At 35.9% G+C, this 18,085-nt stretch overlaps 2 protein-coding genes across 3 annotated transcripts; one reads left to right on the forward strand and one right to left on the reverse strand.

Annotated features, from left to right (window-relative positions):
* Positions 1–1,507: 1,507 nt before the first annotated feature.
* tex26 (testis expressed 26) lies at positions 1,508–4,095 on the reverse strand. The gene is made up of 6 exons (XM_079391993.1): positions 3,581–4,095; positions 3,326–3,491; positions 2,927–3,080; positions 2,632–2,808; positions 2,129–2,206; positions 1,508–1,790 (listed from the first exon to the last, which is right to left on the reverse strand). The coding sequence occupies exons 3-6, from the start codon at positions 3,045–3,047 to the stop codon at positions 1,648–1,650; spliced, it is 519 nt and encodes a 172-aa protein (XP_079248119.1). The 5' UTR covers positions 3,048–3,080; positions 3,326–3,491; positions 3,581–4,095; the 3' UTR covers positions 1,508–1,647.
* A 1,149-nt stretch (positions 4,096–5,244) lies between these two features.
* hmgb1b (high mobility group box 1b) lies at positions 5,245–9,892 on the forward strand. Of its 2 annotated transcripts, none has more exons than XM_079391529.1 (5): positions 5,245–5,685; positions 7,898–8,053; positions 8,201–8,346; positions 8,427–8,601; positions 8,689–9,892. In XM_079391529.1, exons 2-5 carry the CDS (start codon positions 7,907–7,909, stop codon positions 8,818–8,820), a joined length of 600 nt encoding a protein of 199 aa, XP_079247655.1. In that variant the 5' UTR covers positions 5,245–5,685; positions 7,898–7,906; the 3' UTR covers positions 8,821–9,892. The 2 variants fall into 2 exon arrangements, with proteins under 2 accessions (XP_079247655.1, XP_079247654.1); XM_079391528.1 differs by having other exon boundaries at positions 5,573–5,685; positions 8,427–8,591; positions 8,689–9,439.
* Positions 9,893–18,085: the final 8,193 nt, after the last annotated feature.

Consider the following 18,085-nt stretch of genomic DNA (forward strand, 5'->3'; position numbering starts at 1 on the left):
CAACAATACATCAGAATTATCGATTTTTCTTTTATGCCAAAAAGTAAAGATCATGTTCCATGAAGATATTTAGTAAATTTCCTATCGTAAATATATCAAAATGTAATGTATGATTAGTAATATGCATTGCTAAGAAATTCATTTGGACAACTTTAAAGGATTTTCTCAATATTTGGATTTTTTTTGCACCCACAGATTCCAGATTTTCAAATAGCTGTATCTCAGCCAAATATTCTCCGATCCTAACAAACCAACCATCAATGGATGGTTATGCTATTTATTCAGATGATGTATAAATCTCAATTTTAAAAAAATGACCCTTATGACTGGTTTTGTGGTCCAGGGTAATATATGGTGTTGTATGCCGTGCTATTCTGAATAAACAAAGGCAAGTAGTAAGTTTACTCTCACAGGGAGAACTTTACACCTCCTAAATTTCATTTTGCAAAGTGAAAGCCAAAGGTGAGTTAAGACAGGTTAAATTAGAGTCAAACAAAATCTTCATATTTGTCTGTCAAAACAAAAATGAATTCATCCTCAAGGACAAAAACTGGTACAGTACGTGTTTCAGCATGGCACCAGAGTTAACCATCTTCCTTATTCCCTGGCAACAGTAAACACTATGAACAACAGGAGGAGTGATACTCAAGGTCAGAAGCTGGAAAATGGCTGAATACCAATGTGGTACGAAACATAGTCCTCATACTGAGATGAAAGTCATGAAGCAGAACAAATTAGTCTCTGTATCAGGAGCTGTTTCAAAGTAGCACTGAGCAAATTAAACACTTAAATGTGGGAACAGGAAGTCTTGTCAAGATATAGATCAATAAAAAAAGAATAAAGCAGAATACCTGGGCTTTTTATGGGTCTCAAGTTGGGCTTCAGCAGATGAAGCCCGAATTTTCCTGCCTAGCGGCATACCTGGAGAGATCTGAGAGAGTCTCTCGTTTTCTCGGCTTGGCTTTCGTTCTCCTTAGAGGCTGTTTTCTTGTTTTGCTGCACGAGCTATGGCTGCGTACAGATCTCCCCGAGCTTAGAGACACAGCACACCTGAGTCTCAGGTTACCTGATACACAAAACAGAGTCGTGTGGCTACATATATAATGGTGCCGAGAGCCACATTTAATACCAAATTTGATCATGTTAAAAAAAACGTTTCAGCAGAAGTGTCAGTTCACCATAAACCGATTTTCTTCTAAACTCTTCAAGTCTTAGTTTTTCAGTAAATCTAGACTTAATCAGCGAGATATCTGTGGTATTTACTTTGAAGGAAAATGAATGTCTCGAATCAGTAGCTCCTTTGACATTATATTTAATGTCTTTACTATTATTTTATAATGCCAAGATACTTAAAATATCTATTCTCAGAACCAATAGAGCCTTAGGAGATGTATTATTCCCAAGAGACAAATCATAAACAATTTTATGTATCTGTTTTTGCCAAATGAGGCTTGAACAAATCTCCAAAAAATGAACTGAATATAGTAAAAAATGATTTATGCCAATTATCAGTTTACTTTCAGTGTTTTATTAAGCACACCATCGAAGATGCATAAAGGCCGTTTCAAACAAAGTAGCAATGTACTTTCTTTTGGAAGAAAATCAGAAGCTTAAAAAATGCACACATATTCATATAGCTTTTCATGGTTATAAAGGTCCAGGCCAGGCTGACATCCTCTCCAGTGTGGAAGGGGTTTGCACCAATAAACCATTGTTCCTCTTCACCTTACATCCATCAGCAGAGTGGCTGGTTATGTGCAATGTATTCACATCCTTCTTTTCTGGTAAAACTACAAGTTAAAAATTCATATTTAACACAATGAAATGCTACACTTTAGGAATTATATAAGCAAGATCATAGTAGGATACTCTAACAAAATATAATAACTCTTGCTATTATCAATCTAACTTGTTTTAGTTTAAATCTTAAAATAAAGAATGAAAAAAATCATAATTAGGGCCTATATAAAATGTAATTTAATGCATATAAACCTAATAGTATTCTAACATTTTAGTCGGAACACACAAAATCACTCTTTCTCTCTTTTATCAGGCAGTTTCTTACAAAACTGTTGAAATGTCTGAGGTGGGTTTGTTTTTAGCATTGAGGAGACCTTTGTATGTTTACCTCCAAAATGTTTATTGTAGGTGGTCTCCAGTTTGCTGTTTTGCTGGTTATTGATGTGACTGTGAATCACTGTCGGAACTAAAATGTAAAAAGAAAGCGTGTTATTCTTCTCTAATCTGTGTGCCATACTTGTATATTAGTGTTTTGTTAGCAATATATGAATAATTCTGAATAACTTTCATTCTGACAGCACTCATTCACCACAGAGGATCCATTGGTGAGCAAGTGATGTAATACTAAATTTCTCCAAATTTGTTCCATTGAAGAATCAAACTCATCTATATCTTGGATAGCCAGAGGGTGAGTGAATTTTAAGCAAACTTTCATTTTTGGGTGAACTATTCCTTTAAATCTGATTATTGCATGTCCAGTCTACTCCTTTGTGTTTACATTGTGTCTAGGCTACTGCACGGGTTGGCTGTCATATCAGTTTGAAGCAAAGTAGTTGGTCTTTCATCTCCAGTGCAGACAAACAGAAATGTAACAGTTTAGTGGAAGCTTACCAATACCCCTCGCTGCTACACCATGCAGCTTATTGCACCCATAGCGAGAGTTGTTCCCCAGAAGCTCAAGTTTCAGTTTGGGTGGGCAGTAGTTGTGTCTCATTTCAGTCTGGGTATAGTAGTGGACAGCATGGCTGCAGTTAAAAGCTGTAAAGATTGCATTGTTTTTCATAATTCCTGTGATTTAGACAGAACATAAAAGTCATTATAATCTGACATACAATGATCTTTGGAAACACAAGATCATGATATTAAGTAAGATTCAAATGTCTGTGCAATAATTCCTAAAATTCACCTTGAGGTAATCCAAGAAAGTCAGTTCTGTAAGTCGAACTGTACTGGGCACTCAGAGCCTTTTGGATTTCCTTCTCAGTCAAAGGGTGCTGAAGAGGGGAACTACCACTAAAACATTTCATTTGATCTGCAGAATGCCTCCATACCAGGAATGCCTTTGTGTTAAAAGAAAGAATTAGTTTGGTACATTATAACCATCATTTACTCACCCTTATATTTTCCCAAGTCTGTATGACTTATTTTTTTTCCCTAGTGCTATTGGTGTGATTTTATTTTTATTTTTTTTGAAGCATAACAGTCCCAGTACACACACCCACACAAACATTAGTACGAACCGACACTTTCAAATTATACATCAACAAGACAACAAACAAAGAAAATTAAAAAATGTGCTATTTACCTGGCTTGGGTGTGGATTGTTTCTTCGGTTTCCTGATGCTGTGGCAGACCTTATGCAAGCAGTCTTTGACACAGGCTTCCAGGAGAAATCTTCATTGTATGCAGTTGCTCCCACTGGATCATCCAGTGCGTATGAATTTCTATAGATATTGCCATATGTTTTTGGCCTTGTGTTTGAAACAAGTAAAAAGTTAGATGAATCCTACCTCTGACATTTGCATCACATTTCTTAAAACAATAAAAATAAAAATCTCACCTTAGAGTTGGAATAGATGAGACGGGTCTATAGATGAAATCTCTTTTATGAGAGGTCTCATATGCTTCCCATCTTCTGTTAACATCTAGATTAAAACGTACAGTGGAAAAAAACAAAGCAATGAATTATTACTTAAGTAACACATTGAAAATATTAAAATCAAAATGAACTTTCTGACCATAATTTGCCATGGTTGTCTCGACAGATAGGAAATAATCTGCCTCTGCTACTGTTGTCCAAATGACAATAAAGTTTCCAGGATCTGCTTGTCTGATGTTTTTCACATGCTGTTCGCTGTGAGCTCCGTCGTTTCACAGATGAGTGCGTTGCAAGAAGAGGATCGGACTGCTAGCAATCTTGCGCTGATATTTACTTTGGATGCATCTGTTGTGATGTTCCTGAAATTCTTTCGAAAAGTTTTCACCTGTTGACCTGAATCCGTAAGCTGATGTTGTTATAGGAAACGCACAACAGTGCTAAATGACGCTCCGAGGGGGTCTTTCTTTTTAGTAGGTATGACGCACGAAAAGCCAAAGACTCGCTGACAATATTAAGCGGCCAGAAAGTTTGTAAACGGCACACTGAAATCAAGGTTCCACGTATAGAATGCATTTTTGAGCGAAATAGCCCTATATGCAATAAAACAAATCAGTAGAATATGCAAAAATAGAATTATTTGAGTCCATGAGATCTGTATATTTTCACAAGTTATTTTCTTCTTCTTAGTTAAAAGTGCTAAAAGAGTTGTTAACGTTAAAGAAACAGAAAAAAAATCAGCAAAATTCTTTTAAGATTTCTCTCCAATCTACAGGAGATTTTATTAGGGCGCAGCGCCGCTCACTGGAAAACATGGTGCATTTCAAGATTTCCAGGCATCACAAAAACATAAGCAACAAATGCAAATGTTATATGCAATATAATACATAGCCTAACAAGAAAAGGAAAGCACCAGTTATAACGAATAAATAGCAAGTATTGTTCGATTTCTGTTTTCAAAACAATAAAAAGGGCCTTTGATATCTTCACTACGATAAATGTTGTCAATGAGGAATACAAGATGAATAACAGACCTATTCATTATTTTCTGTTGTGTTCTTTCAGGATTTTTAATTCATAAATTCAAGCCATAAATTTCAGGTGATTTTGATTGTTAAATCCTTGTTATACTAATTTGAAAAAAAATATATATATATATTGAGTTTGGCCATAGTTTGTTGAATGGCCAATTCGAGCATGGATCAAATTCAGCCTTTGCGCGATTTTAAAACAGAACCGCGAATTAACCGGCAAATGTTTCAAGAGTAGACTTTTTTGTGTGTGATGTAGCTACGTGTGACAGGCGAATATGCAATTAAATTATAAATATTGACAGTACTTGTGCTTTGTGTACCCACCAGAAAATGCTCGAGCGGTTTTCTTTTGCTATGGTTGCAAGCGCATACTTGTTTCCTCACTGAAATGCTATTGAAACGTTCCTCATCTAATATGTAGAATGACATGAATGTACTGTGCAATACTCACAACAATTTGTTTTTATATACTTTAGAGGGGTTAAAGCCTTCATTCTGTCCAGGTTCCTCTAAATCCCCGTAATTCGATCAGTATAGTACGGGTAGGTATACACTCAGGGTATACACAGTATGCACTGGTAGTAAGTATACACTATTCTTTTTTCTTCCGACAGTTATTAACGCGCAGTTGTGCGGTGGAATCCTTGAAATATTATGTATTCAAAGCAAATAGTTGTCATACAATTTGAAGCCTTTACTTAAACAACAACGGTGTGCTTACATTTACTACAGTAAGTAATCTGCGGTACAAAACGGTGTCTGAAATTATTGCGCTTGTATTTTTCATGTTCACGCGCTGTTGAAAAAATATGACGTTTCGCCGATGAGCAGCCAACCACACCTCAGCTCTCGTAGAGGCTATAGTGTGCCGACAGCCAATCACAGGCGCTCAACACTTGGCGGTAGCCAATAGGAATCGTGACTGTATGCTGTGTCTCTCGTGAGCGGAGGGCACTTGGAAGAGCGCGCATCGGTGTTATTGTACCTCAAAGCCCCCTTATCTAGACATCCAGAGGCTGCAGATAGAGAAGGCTGGTGAGTTTTGCCAAAATATGCTTTTCAGGACCTAAATTAGCCATTTTTCAAAAAACGTCGTACATTTTCTCTTGGTAGTTGCGTATTTGGTGATCTTTGTCAGAATCTATTCGCCGGTCATTCAGTCAGTGCGCGTGAAATGTCCTGACTGAAAATATCTTCTGAAGATAAAAAAAATAGATTTTTCCTTTTGAAATGACAGTATTCTAATAGTCTTATGTTATATTTGTCAGGTAGCCATCCCAGCTAAAGCAGTTACGTTAGCTTTTTTTGAGTCTCAGCTGTTATTGTGTGAGCCAGTGACGCGCGTGGCATTCTCACATACAGACTAAAAACACCTCGGAGAAATTGACCAGTCCTGAGGGAATGTACTAGTCATTTTGTGCATGTTTCTCCCTGGTCCTTCAGAACGGCCCGTGTTCAGTAATATAATATGGCTGGCTTGCGGAGGAGACTCGGTGCGTTGAGTGGCGGGGGATGGAGACTGACGGGGTGTAAGCGCCATCAACTTAACTAATAAAATAAAATCAAGCCAAGCTCGTTTGCACTGCTTTTTAAACTCATACGAAAGCCCGAGGGTCTATTTTAGTGAATTCTGGTGTTTTCCAAGAAAGAAGGGATATTATTCTATTTATATTGTTTCCCACCGCCGGTGTTGTGTGTATGCGGCTCTGGCTGGCAGGCATAAAGGGAGAGAGTGAGGAAGCCATGTTGGCTCTGCTAGCTGTGCTCATGTGGCTCCAGTTGAACGGCGGACTTACGAGAGCGAAACTCCCATTGCATAGCGCTTATAGTTACAGACACTGTGTCCATACAGAGCGGCTTCTTCCATAGGGAGGCGATAATATCGGAAAGGAGCGAGAAACGGATGAAGTGCGGTGATTTTGGGTCCTCGAAATTACTCAGGAATGTGGGAGGAGACAATTGAGGGGGACTTTATCTCATGAAGACGGCTTTTTCAAAATGGAAGAAGAAATATTATTGTTGTTGCACCGTTTAGGTATTTTAAGGCGGGCCCTATGTAATATACCTGCCCGCTCTTGGGCGATGCTGCTGTGAATGTTCAGTTGATGTAAAATACACATAAATGAGGAAAAAGGGGGGAAACAAATATGCGTTTTTATTCACGAAATGGAGGATGTCCTTGTCTTTCACCGTGAACTTGAGGCGGTCTTTGTGCGTCTCCCTGTCCATCTCAATAATGTGATTTCACTGCACGTTTTATTATGCAGATTTTTTTTTCTTTTAGAGTCATTATGTGCCTCAGTACGTAATATTGATATATAGAAAATAAAATTTAAAACAAAAATCTTTAAATGTGTATGCATGTGTGCATTATGCCATTTAATTAATATATAGCAATAGCCAAAAATACACTGCATGGGTCAAAATGATCTATTTTTATTTTATGCCAAAAATCATTAGGACATTAATGTTCCATGAAGATATTTAGTCAATTTCTTACCGTAAATATATCAAAACTTAATTTTTGATAAGTAATATGCATTGCTAAGAACTTGATTTGGACACATTTAAAGGTGATTTTCTCAATATTTTGATTTTTTTACACCCTCAGATTCCAGATTTTCAAATAGTTGTATCTCAGCTAAATATTGTCATATCCTAACAAACCATACATCAGTGGAAAGCTAATTTATTCAGATGATGTATAAATCTCAATTTTCAAAAATTGACACTTAAGACTGGTTTTGTGGTCCAGGGTCACAAACACACACACACACACACACACATGTTGGTTTTTGTGGTTTATGGGGACTCTCTATAGGCGTAATGGTTTTTATACTGAACAAACTGTGTGTGCTATTGCCCTACACCAACCCTACACCTAAACTTAGCCCTCACAGGAGACTTTGTGCATTTTTAGATTTTCAAAAAAACACCATTTAGTATGTTTTTTAAGCCTTTTGAATTACGGGGACATAGGCAGTGTCCTCATAAACCACCTTCATATTGTAATACCTCTGTCATACCCATGTCATTATACAAATGTGTGTCCTCATAAACCACATAAACATGCACAAACACATATATATATATATATATATATATATATATAGTATTTATTGTTTTATGTCTGCTTCTTTATATATATATATAATGTGTGTTCGCATCATAATTGTAAAAGAATCCAAAATTTAAAAGAGTATAGCATGTCACTTTCATTTATTTGAGAATATATTTTTTTTCCTAGAGGGTAAAGATGGGTAAAGATCCAAGGAAGCCCAGAGGAAAGATGTCCTCTTATGCCTACTTTGTGCAAACTTGCCGTGAAGAACACAAAAAGAAGCACCCCGAAGCCAGTGTAAACTTCTCTGAATTCTCCAAGAAGTGTTCAGAGCGATGGAAGGTACTGTTCTGAAAAATGCTGATAAATATTATGCTGTTACATTATGGAAATGTTGTGCTTTTAAACTTATTTGAAAAAATCTTTGCAAAAATATACTCTTTAGTGTACCTTGCACTTTTTGATGCAGCTTTTTCTCATTCTAAACAGACAATGTCTGCCAAAGAAAAGGGTAAGTTTGAGGATATGGCCAAGCAAGATAAGGTTCGCTATGAGAGAGAAATGAAGAACTACATCCCACCAAAGGGTGAGAAGAAGAGGCGATTTAAGGATCCCAACGCGCCTAAGAGACCTCCGTATGTTCACTCCGTGTACTTCTATTGAAAATGTAACATTTTTCAAGATAGTTTGGTTTAATAGAATTTTCCTCCCCAAGGTCAGCATTCTTCATTTTCTGTGGTGACTACCGCTCTAAGATTAAGGGGGAGCACCCAGGTCTGTCCATCGGAGACATTGCCAAAAAGCTTGGAGAAATGTGGAATAGCTCATCAGCCGAGGTGAAGCAGCCCTATGAGAAGAAAGCAGCAAAGCTTAAAGAGAAGTACGACAAGGTAAAGTTTCTTTTGTTTTTCCATCCTGAACAGTCTTGAATATTCTCAAACTTGCCCTATTTATGAATGTTTTTTTGTCTTCTGTAGGATATTGCCCTATATCGCACAAAGGGAATTGCAGGCTTGTCCAAAAAAGATGGTGGGGAGGATGATGATGAGGATGAAAATGAAGACGAGGAGGAGGAGGAGGAAGAAGAGGAGGAGGAGGATGATGATTAGATTAGCTACTGATGTAGCCTAGGTTCTTGTTCATGCCATAAACCCAATTGTACACGATTCACATCTTCAAGCGTAATACAGCAGAAACAAGAATTGTTAGGCTGTGTATATGCGACGTTTTTAAGATGTACAGTGTTATTCTCCTTTTGTAAAGTTAACACTATGTGTCTTCAGTCTTATGATTTTTTTATCTTTGTTTTCGTTAGTGGTAGTTCTTGCCAGGAACAGTATAAGTTTTCTTAAACTGAAGTTTTCTCTGAAGGTGCATGGCACAATTATCTGGTTTATGTAGATCTGTAGTGCACTATCATATTAGTTTTTAAAAATATTTTTCGTATTTGCCGTCATAAGGTCCTTTAACTGTATTTTGAATACCACTCTAATTACAAGAATGCAGCGTTGTTTGACATTCAAGAATGTGTCTGAAGTAAACATTTCTTTTTTTAGAAAACTGTCCTGTTTTTTTTCTTCCGTAGCTACTGTAGTGACTGCGATTGCACGTAATATCTAAGAAGTGTAATTGGTCCATGTATGCGTTGTATTATGAACTGGTTCTTTAATACTGCATTATCAACAAAATAAATGATCTGCATCAGCCAATTAAACATTTTAGAACTTTTGGGACTCGAAAAGTTTTTGAAGTATCTAGTTATGTGTAATATAGATAAACATTCATAAAGTTGCTTCACACATAGATCTTCAATGTTTTGCATTAAGCTCTGGCATACAAATTAATGTTGTTTAATAGAGCATGTCGTTAAAAATGAAGACAGGCTCTTATCAGACAGCATAAACGTAATCTGAAAATAAAAATGTGTTGGTTAATGACCTGAAATAAGCAATTATGTGACTGAGCAAGAGCAATGTATGTATATTATGGAATATGTGAATAGAGCGACACCCTGAGGCCGTAATGTGTAACTGCTTTGTTTACTATTACTACACACGCACCTTGATGTCCTCTACAAGGAGCAATACTGCAAGGAAGGACAAAATAAAAATGGCAGTATATTCTAAAGCACCTATTCAAAGCAATGTAACTGCAGTTTTGTGTTAAATGAAATCTAATATTTATGCTTGTAAATTAATTTATCTGTTGCTATAATATTCAAGAGGAAATGACAAGTCCACAATAGACCAGCTCTTAACTTTTATATTTATCATAGCTTAAATGTAAACCAAGCTGTACGATCTAATTTACTATTAATTGCTTGACTTGAAGTCAAATACCTGGAAGATGGGAAAACAGAAACAAACATTGCTCAAGGCTAGAAAAATAAGTCCGACTGTTTCTAGATCCGCCAGAGGGCGCTTAAGGGGTACAGTTGATGGTTAATTTGAACCCTAATCAGTTTGAATAATGTGCTTAATGGAGCCTTTTGATTGCAATTGACAAAGCAGTGAAGCAAAGAAAGTGCCTCTGGATTTTAAATTAGATTTGAAACTACTTTAAAGAAGACGTCTTGGACTCTTGTGGTAACAGTACAAACCAAGATGCTTTCAAATGTATGGTTGGGAATCCACACCATTTTGCAATGGCATTTTTATTTTTTAAAAGCTTTTAGCATGTCTAAAAAGACATGTTTGATCTGTGCCTCACTTGCTGTAGGCTATATTCACTATATGCTTTGCTGAATGCGCAAACATTTTTATAGCCAAATTTGCAATAAATTCTTTAAAGCAAAAAGAAAATAACAGCACTTTTTATAATTTTTATAATGTTGACTCTATAACTGAGTTAAAGAGAAGATGGTACATTCTACATGGAGCTGGTTGCCCCCTCATAGGCTCCACCATGTTGACGATACTGCTGCTGCTACTATAGTGTCTTCAGCTTCTTATTATCATATTTGGACAAAAGCACCTGCCTGCAGGGCTGAACTGGGGTTAAAGTTCGGCCCTGGACAAATCCAGTCTATCCAGCCCACGAGTTCCCCCGTGAATGTTTTGCTGGGTTACACATTGCTGGTTTAAATACAACAAATTTGTCCATATTTCACCCAGAGTTGTATTTAACCCAGCATTTTTTGAGTGTAAGGCTTTAAATTGGAGTCAATAAATAAATGAATAAATAAAACAGGACAGAAATAAATTATAGATAGCATTTATTTTCACATAGAAATGCACTTGACAGGAAAGCATTGATTTTGAGCAAGAATGCAGGAAATTTACTGCTAAAAGAAATTCTGTCATCATTTCCTCACCCTCATGTCATTCCAAACCTGTATGACTTACTTTCTCGTGAAAAACACAAAAGAAGATATTTTGAATGTTAACAACCCATTTTGGTTACCCTTGATTTCTACTGTATGGACAAAAATGTCTTTAATTTCTCAAATCATCTTCTTTTAGGCTATGTTCCACAAAAGAAAGAACAGGTTTGGAATGACATGATGTTGAGTAAATGATGACAATTTTAATTTTTGGGTGAACCATCCCATTAATATTTAACTAATATTGCGTGAACTGATATTTGAAAATAGCTAACACCTAATTTATATATTTATACACTGATATTTAAAAGTAATCAGGCTCTTATTGAATCAACATTGTACTTCAAATAAAAATTAATTAGAACTAAACATTTAAAGAAAGAAGCTACTAAAGCTATACTTTTAAATGATCCTTTGCCCTAATGAAATAGTTTCTACTTAGAATCCAGAGTTTAACTGACTAGTAGGCTATTAATAAGATTTAAAAAAAAAAAAAATAAGTAATAATAAACTGAAATTTGTCATTTAATATATATATATATATATATATATATATATACAAAAACAACCTCTATAAAAGTAAAATACTCCCATTTAGGCTATATAATAAATAACATATAGCTAAGCCTATATTGTGGCCCAATGGCCAGTACATCCCTGCCTGCCTGCCTATATAAGAATTTATCTTCCAGAATCTGGCAGTAAGTTTTAGGAGCTCATTTTTAATCAGTCCTGCAAGACAGACTTTTCAGGATAGGAGATGAACTAAAATGAGCTCCCAAAACTTACTGCCAGATTCTGGAAGATAAATTCATCAAACAGTGGCACAAGAGGATGTGATGCTGGTTCTTTAAGAGTCACTCACAACTTATCTGTCCATAAAGCCTACATAATCAGTCTTCATGTATTTCACAACACATCAGCATGTTATTCTTATTAAGTGAGGGCCATTTTAAAGAATTTTTTGCCCAAGCATAGTCTCTGTGAACCTGACACATTGGTTGCAGTTCTGGAAATTGATGGCCCTGGAGACTAAATGCCTCCTAATTCTTCACATTAATTCTTAATTATTTTGCAGTTAACGTGCCTTTTCTTCTCCACCTGTTTTATTCTGATCGAGCTGACCCAATGAGCATCCCTTAACTTTGCTAATTCTATTATTGCATTAGTATTGCATCCTTCTCATCCTTCTCGCATTTAATCTTTTTTTTTTTTTACTTTTATTCTTGAGTGCAATCTCTTTTTTGGCTCAAAAGAAAACCTTTTGACTTTGAAAGTTTTTGACTTTCAGCCTTCATGGACAACTATATATCACTTATAAATGATTAAATACAAAATCAATAGTAGTTATTAAGATTGATGTGATTTGGAATTGGTAAAATGTTTTTGGAAAAAAAAATATGACCAGAATATAAACTTGCCTAATAATTCTGCACACACTTTGTTAACTAACTGACTCGACTGTTCATATATAAAAACACAGTAGGATAAAAAGCAGTATTATAAACCAGTCTGGACGTACCCTATTTCATTCAGAGTTGCTTCAAGATTAATATTCCTGTAGTTGTTCTTTTCTTTTATTGCACTGTTCAACGGTTGTCTGGTGGCTCTTCTTTTACAGCTTCTCTCCATTCAATCATGTTTTGGGCGAGTGCCATGCTGGCATCCTTTGAATTCAAACAGAGAAAGATTGAGGCCACAGGATTGCTTGGCTGCCATATGAGAGGGGGAAACATTTAAATAGATCATTGTCAGTTCACATTAAATGCAGACAGACAGACCGGCATCAAGCCACTGGAAAACCAGAGACGACTTTTAAACGCTACTGGCGTATCAACTTAATTCTCAAGTTAGACAATATAGACATTAACTATCATAAAATATGTCATGTACCAGAGAAACTATACATTTTATTTGACAATAATCACAAGTAATTATTAGTTTACTAACGTTACCTGCGCGTTGTAGCGTTAAGTTGGAGAGGCGGTGTTACAGGAGGCGCCGGTAAAATCACACACACACACACACACACACACACACACACACACACACACACACACACACACACACACACATACTGGACACTGGACAGAGAGAGAGTGCACACAAAGAACCAGTGGATCTTCAAGTATGTTTTATGTCCTAGAAAAGTTCTTATTTGAGGTAAATGGATAAGAGCAAAGATGAACAAATTTGGATTCTGTATATTTCTCATGCACGCGACGGTGAGTATTTTTCTAAAAAATAAAAAAAACGATTTTAATGTTTTTGTGAAAGCCTTTGTAACATTATTTAAGATTTGTACTCACTGTTTCCTGGTATTTATACATATCGTTTAGTATGCATGCAATGTTTAATTAATTAGGCTACACATATTAAATACACAATGTAATATTTATAATAATAATATAATATAAATATAATATTTAATATTTGCATTTATGTATGTATGTATATTTTAATGTAATTGTTAATATATGTATTTATATTATATATTTAATATAATTAACTTGAGTTTATGTATTTATGTAATGACAATGTTTTATTCAATTAATGAATTAATATATATATATATATATATATATATATATACATACAGTATATATATATATATATATATATATATATATATAAAGCGACATCAAACTATATATATCGTGTGTGTGTGTTTATATATGAAGAGTTCAGATGCAAAAGCCTCTAAGTGCTGTTTAAAATTTTCTTCTAAAATGAGCATTTTTCTCAGGCTCCTGTATGTTTATGTTCAGTTATTTCACTTTAATGGCAATGAAAAGAACCTATTTACACATAGGAGCCTGATAAAAATGCTCATTTTAGAAGAAAATTTCAGACAGCACTTAGAGGCTTTTGCATCTGAACTCTATACAGTAGTCAACATTTGAAGTGGATCAAAACATTTAATCAAAGTTGTCCTAAAACCAAAATGTATTCTTGTACTTCATACTGCAATACAGGCTATATATATATATATATAGCCTATATTGCAGTATTTATACAGTATTTTTACTTAAACAAGTGAGAGTTACTTGGTGTAGCTATTTATGTATTTAAAAATAAATGGTAATGAAGTTAAATTTTATGGTGTGTTCAGCTGAACAGGATTACAGCATTCCATTTATTCGTCGAGCCTCTCTTTGGGTACCAGATTGTCCAGATCTAAGTTGACATTTTAGAGCTTAACAAAAGCAGGTACCTGGGGAACCCAAATAAAGAAACATATTCAGGCTGGCGTGGGATACTGTGGTAAGGGGAGAGCTTTCAAAGCACAGACCTTACACAAATCAAGGTGTACTGTTGCTGCTTTTAGAAAAGGTCTCTCACAAAGAGCCCTTTTCTGTATGTCATGTAAGATTTAATGTCTGAAACTGTTCCATGTTTCTTACCCCACACCTTTGCTACATTTTTTTCCCCAGTAGTGACTAATTTAATTTATGAGTAAAGATTTTCTCCTTTTGTTCACACAGATTTTCTTTTGTGGTGTTTGCTCTAACAGTTCACCACGGACAAAGAGGGAGAATAGTAATGAAAAGAAGTGGTTTAACATCTCAGATCTGCCATCCACAGGCTTAGCTGCACTTCGTAGTAGAAGGTTGACACAACTATCCTTTTCCAAATCTGTATATTCATTTGAAGTGAGGGAAGACACACCACCTGGTGAGCATTGCTTTTTTTATATTATATTATTTCAATGTTGTTTAAAAAAAAATTGTGGGCACTTTTTGGACACCATTTTCCAACAATCTGTTTAAAAGCATTTTTTTAAATACTTAAATTCAGCCTTGTCTATGACCTTTATAGGGACAATTGTGGGGCATGTGGAGACGGCACATAGTGAGGAAAATGAAACCTCAGTGTACTCTGTTCAGGAGGATGATGGTGATGGTCTTTTCCTTCTCAATCCACATTCTGGCGAATTTCTCCTGTCCCGTGCTCTGGATTTTGAGGTGGAGCACTACTACATCCTGACTGCAGCAGCTCAGCAGGGGGACAGTGAGCTCACCAGGGTCAGAGTGTACTTCAACGTAATCGATGTCAATGACAACCCACCAGTGTTCAGCCAAAATGCCTTCTCGGCCTCCATACCAGAAAACTCACCTGTTGGAATGTGCTTCCTAAATCTGAATGTTTCAGATCCAGATGAGGGTAACATTGTAATACATTAAATACATAGAGTTTTATATATATATACATATATATATATATATATATATATATATATATATGATAATACAAAATATTGCTTAAGCACCAAATCAGCACATTAGAATGATTTCTGAGGAATCATGTGTCACTGAAGACTGGAGTAATAGCTGCTAAAAATTCCACATTGTATAGGAATAAATTACATATTAAAATAGAAAACAGTTCTTTTAAATTGTGTCAATATTTCACAATATTACTGTTTTTACTGTATTTTTGATCAAATAAATGCAGCCTTGGCGATGAGACCTCTTTCAAAAACATTAAACCCAATCTTTTGCACTGTAGAGTATTTGATCATGTGTTCATACATCTTGTAACTTCTGGTTTAAAATACTTTGTCTTTGTTTATGGATTTTACAATTCCTTACTCAAATTGAGACACGTAACAACTCATAAGTCTATTCAGTACAGAATTAGCACAATGGGCGGTACAGGTCATAGCTTTTATTTGCCTTCAAGCACAACCTCAAAGTTCACACATTTGAAAAGCTTTGGGAAATGCATAACTGGCTGAAGAGCTCTCATTAAATCTTACGTCATTTCTTCTTTGTTCTCCTTCAGTCTCAGGATGATGAATAGGGTTTTCTCTCTTGGGGGTGCTAGCAACTGCTAATAATGGAGAACCCCCCTGTCTTGGCTTCTCTTATTTCAGGTTCAGGAGAAAGCATATTGTGTTCCACATATTCAGTGAAATTCACAGATCCTTTTGACCCATTTGGGGATTTTTTTGATGAGGATGTTCAGGATTACATACAATCTTAGTAATAAGAACGATCAGGTTTTTGTTCTGGAAATATGTTGTTTAGAGATGTTATTACCAAAATGTTGATGTCCTTTTTAGATTTGTTTCAAGCCTTTTATTAAATTGGCAAACTTTTTGCAATGCAATCTGCAATGCAATCTTTAGCAAATCTTAAAATGAATATCAATTTTTCACATTGCATGTAGTAATGCTGTGATGCCAATGTTCACACGCAGCATTTGATATTTTAGTGTTTTTTTTAAGTTATTCAGACAAAATAGTATAGCATTTTAATGTTAGCCATTTAATGATAACATGAAAATAATTCTAAATGTGTTCATATCAGTCAGAATTTTAATCTGTGCATCATCCATAGTTTATTCGGTACATATTTAGCAGATTATTTTTAAATTTTCTTTTGGCCTTCTTTTCTAGGATTCTCATCACTGATAGGAGCATACCTTATAGCAAAAAATATATAAAAAAAAATAAATAAAAAAAATTCAGGGATTGAGGTTCATTTCCTATTATTGGCCTACTTTCTAAAATACTAAGCTTTTGTGTGTGAATCTGGTGATCACTACTATCACCTGCTTAGTCATTTCATTGCAAGTATGTTTTATTTCAGGTGCTCTTTCCCTTATATCTGACAGGTATATATGGAGAAGTGGATTTGATGGTGACATCTGGAAATCTTGAGAGCAAGTTCTCTATAAATCAGCATCAAGCTCTATGTCTAACAGGGGAGTTAGATAGAGAGACAAATGCAATGTATAGCCTCATTGTCCAGGCCAGTGATCGTGCTCTACCCCTAGAGGCTCGACTCACAACCTCAGTGGATGTTACCATCTATCTTCTGGATGTCAATGACAACACCCCTCTCATTACGACCCCCAGTACTGTTAGCTTTCCAGAGAACGCACCTCTTCATTCTGTTGTTACAGTTATACAGGCCACAGATGCTGATGCTGGATCCAATGGTGAAGTTGTTTTCAGTTTTGAGAGTGCAGAAGAACAGCCATTCAGTATAAATAGTTTGACTGGGGTTGTGTACCTACAGAAGCCATTGGACAGAGAAACTGAGGACGTTCTCACAGTGACACTGAACGTCAAAGATAAAGGTGTTCCTCCATTGTTCAGCTCAATGAACCTCACATTGCTTATTGAGGATGTGAACGATCACAGTCCAGAGTTCACTCAAAGCTCCTACAGTCTTTCAGTATATGAGGATGTACCCCGTGGAACAAGCCTGCTCAGAGTTAACGCAAGTGATCAAGATATTGGGTCAAATGGGCAGGTGCGGTTCTCTGTCTCAGAAAGTGGGTTCATGGTGGACTCTGTTCTAGGTGTGGTCTCAGTGATAGACAAGATGGACCGTGAGAAGAAGCCTTTCTACAGCTTTTTTGTCATAGCAGAAGACCAGGGAGATATTCAAAGGTCTGCCACAACAACCATTAACATCACAGTCCTGGACGTTAATGACTGTGTTCCTCTTTTTTCATCTGAATCACTGACATTACATGTCTTTGAAAATGGGGAAGACTCTTCTCAGCACTCCCATCAGGTAGGCCTACTTAATATGAATTGGACTCCTGTGCCCGTATTCACAGAACATCTTAAGGCAAAAAGTAGCTCATAACTTGTCGATTTAGGAGAAAATCTGAAAAATAATGGGCGTCAGTCCTAAATTTAGGACTCCTAAATTTTTGTTCTAAGAGTATGTCACAAAGTGTTTTAGTGCTAAAACTAGCTCCTAAATCCGTGAAACGTTAGGAGTAGTGAAGAGGACCCTTAAGTCACTATAAAAATGGCTGTTGCTGGCAATCTGCCTCGAAACGTAAGCATTTTAGAAACATTTGACGATAATGAGCTTTTAAAAAAGTATCGCCTTTTGTTTTGGAGGTTATCCCAATTTCAGATTTTCCTTTGATTATATCCTTGTTTTCATTAACCAGTTGGGCATGGAGTAACAGCTGTTCTTGCATCCAGTTTGGTTTTCTTTTACGTTTGCATGTCTTACTATCAACCATGATTGTTCTACTCTGTTAATTAAAAGTCTGTTTATATGCATATTCGCATATTCACT

The sequence above is a fragment of the Barbus barbus genome (assembly GCF_936440315.1).
Source record: "Barbus barbus genome assembly, chromosome: 34".
NCBI lineage: Eukaryota > Metazoa > Chordata > Actinopteri > Cypriniformes > Cyprinidae > Barbus > Barbus barbus.

What these genes read in the sequence shown, in the direction of transcription:
- tex26 (XM_079391993.1), bottom strand. Translation starts at nt 3,047, where the DNA reads ATGAAATGTTTTAGTGGTAGTTCCCCTCTTCAGCACCCTTTGACTGAG. An exon ending in CTTTCTTGGATTACCTCAAG is followed by an intron (nt 2,809 to 2,926) that starts GTGAATTTTAGG and finishes TCTAAATCACAG; the next exon opens with GAATTATGAAAAACAATGCA. An exon ending in CTACAATAAACATTTTGGAG is followed by an intron (nt 1,791 to 2,128) that starts GTAAACATACAA and finishes TTTAACTTGTAG; the next exon opens with TTTTACCAGAAAAGAAGGAT.
- hmgb1b (XM_079391528.1), top strand. Translation starts at nt 7,907, where the DNA reads ATGGGTAAAGATCCAAGGAAGCCCAGAGGAAAGATGTCCTCTTATGCC. An exon ending in AACGCGCCTAAGAGACCTCC is followed by an intron (nt 8,347 to 8,426) that starts GTATGTTCACTC and finishes TTCCTCCCCAAG; the next exon opens with GTCAGCATTCTTCATTTTCT. An exon ending in GCAGCAAAGCTTAAAGAGAA is followed by an intron (nt 8,592 to 8,688) that starts GTACGACAAGGT and finishes TGTCTTCTGTAG; the next exon opens with GATATTGCCCTATATCGCAC.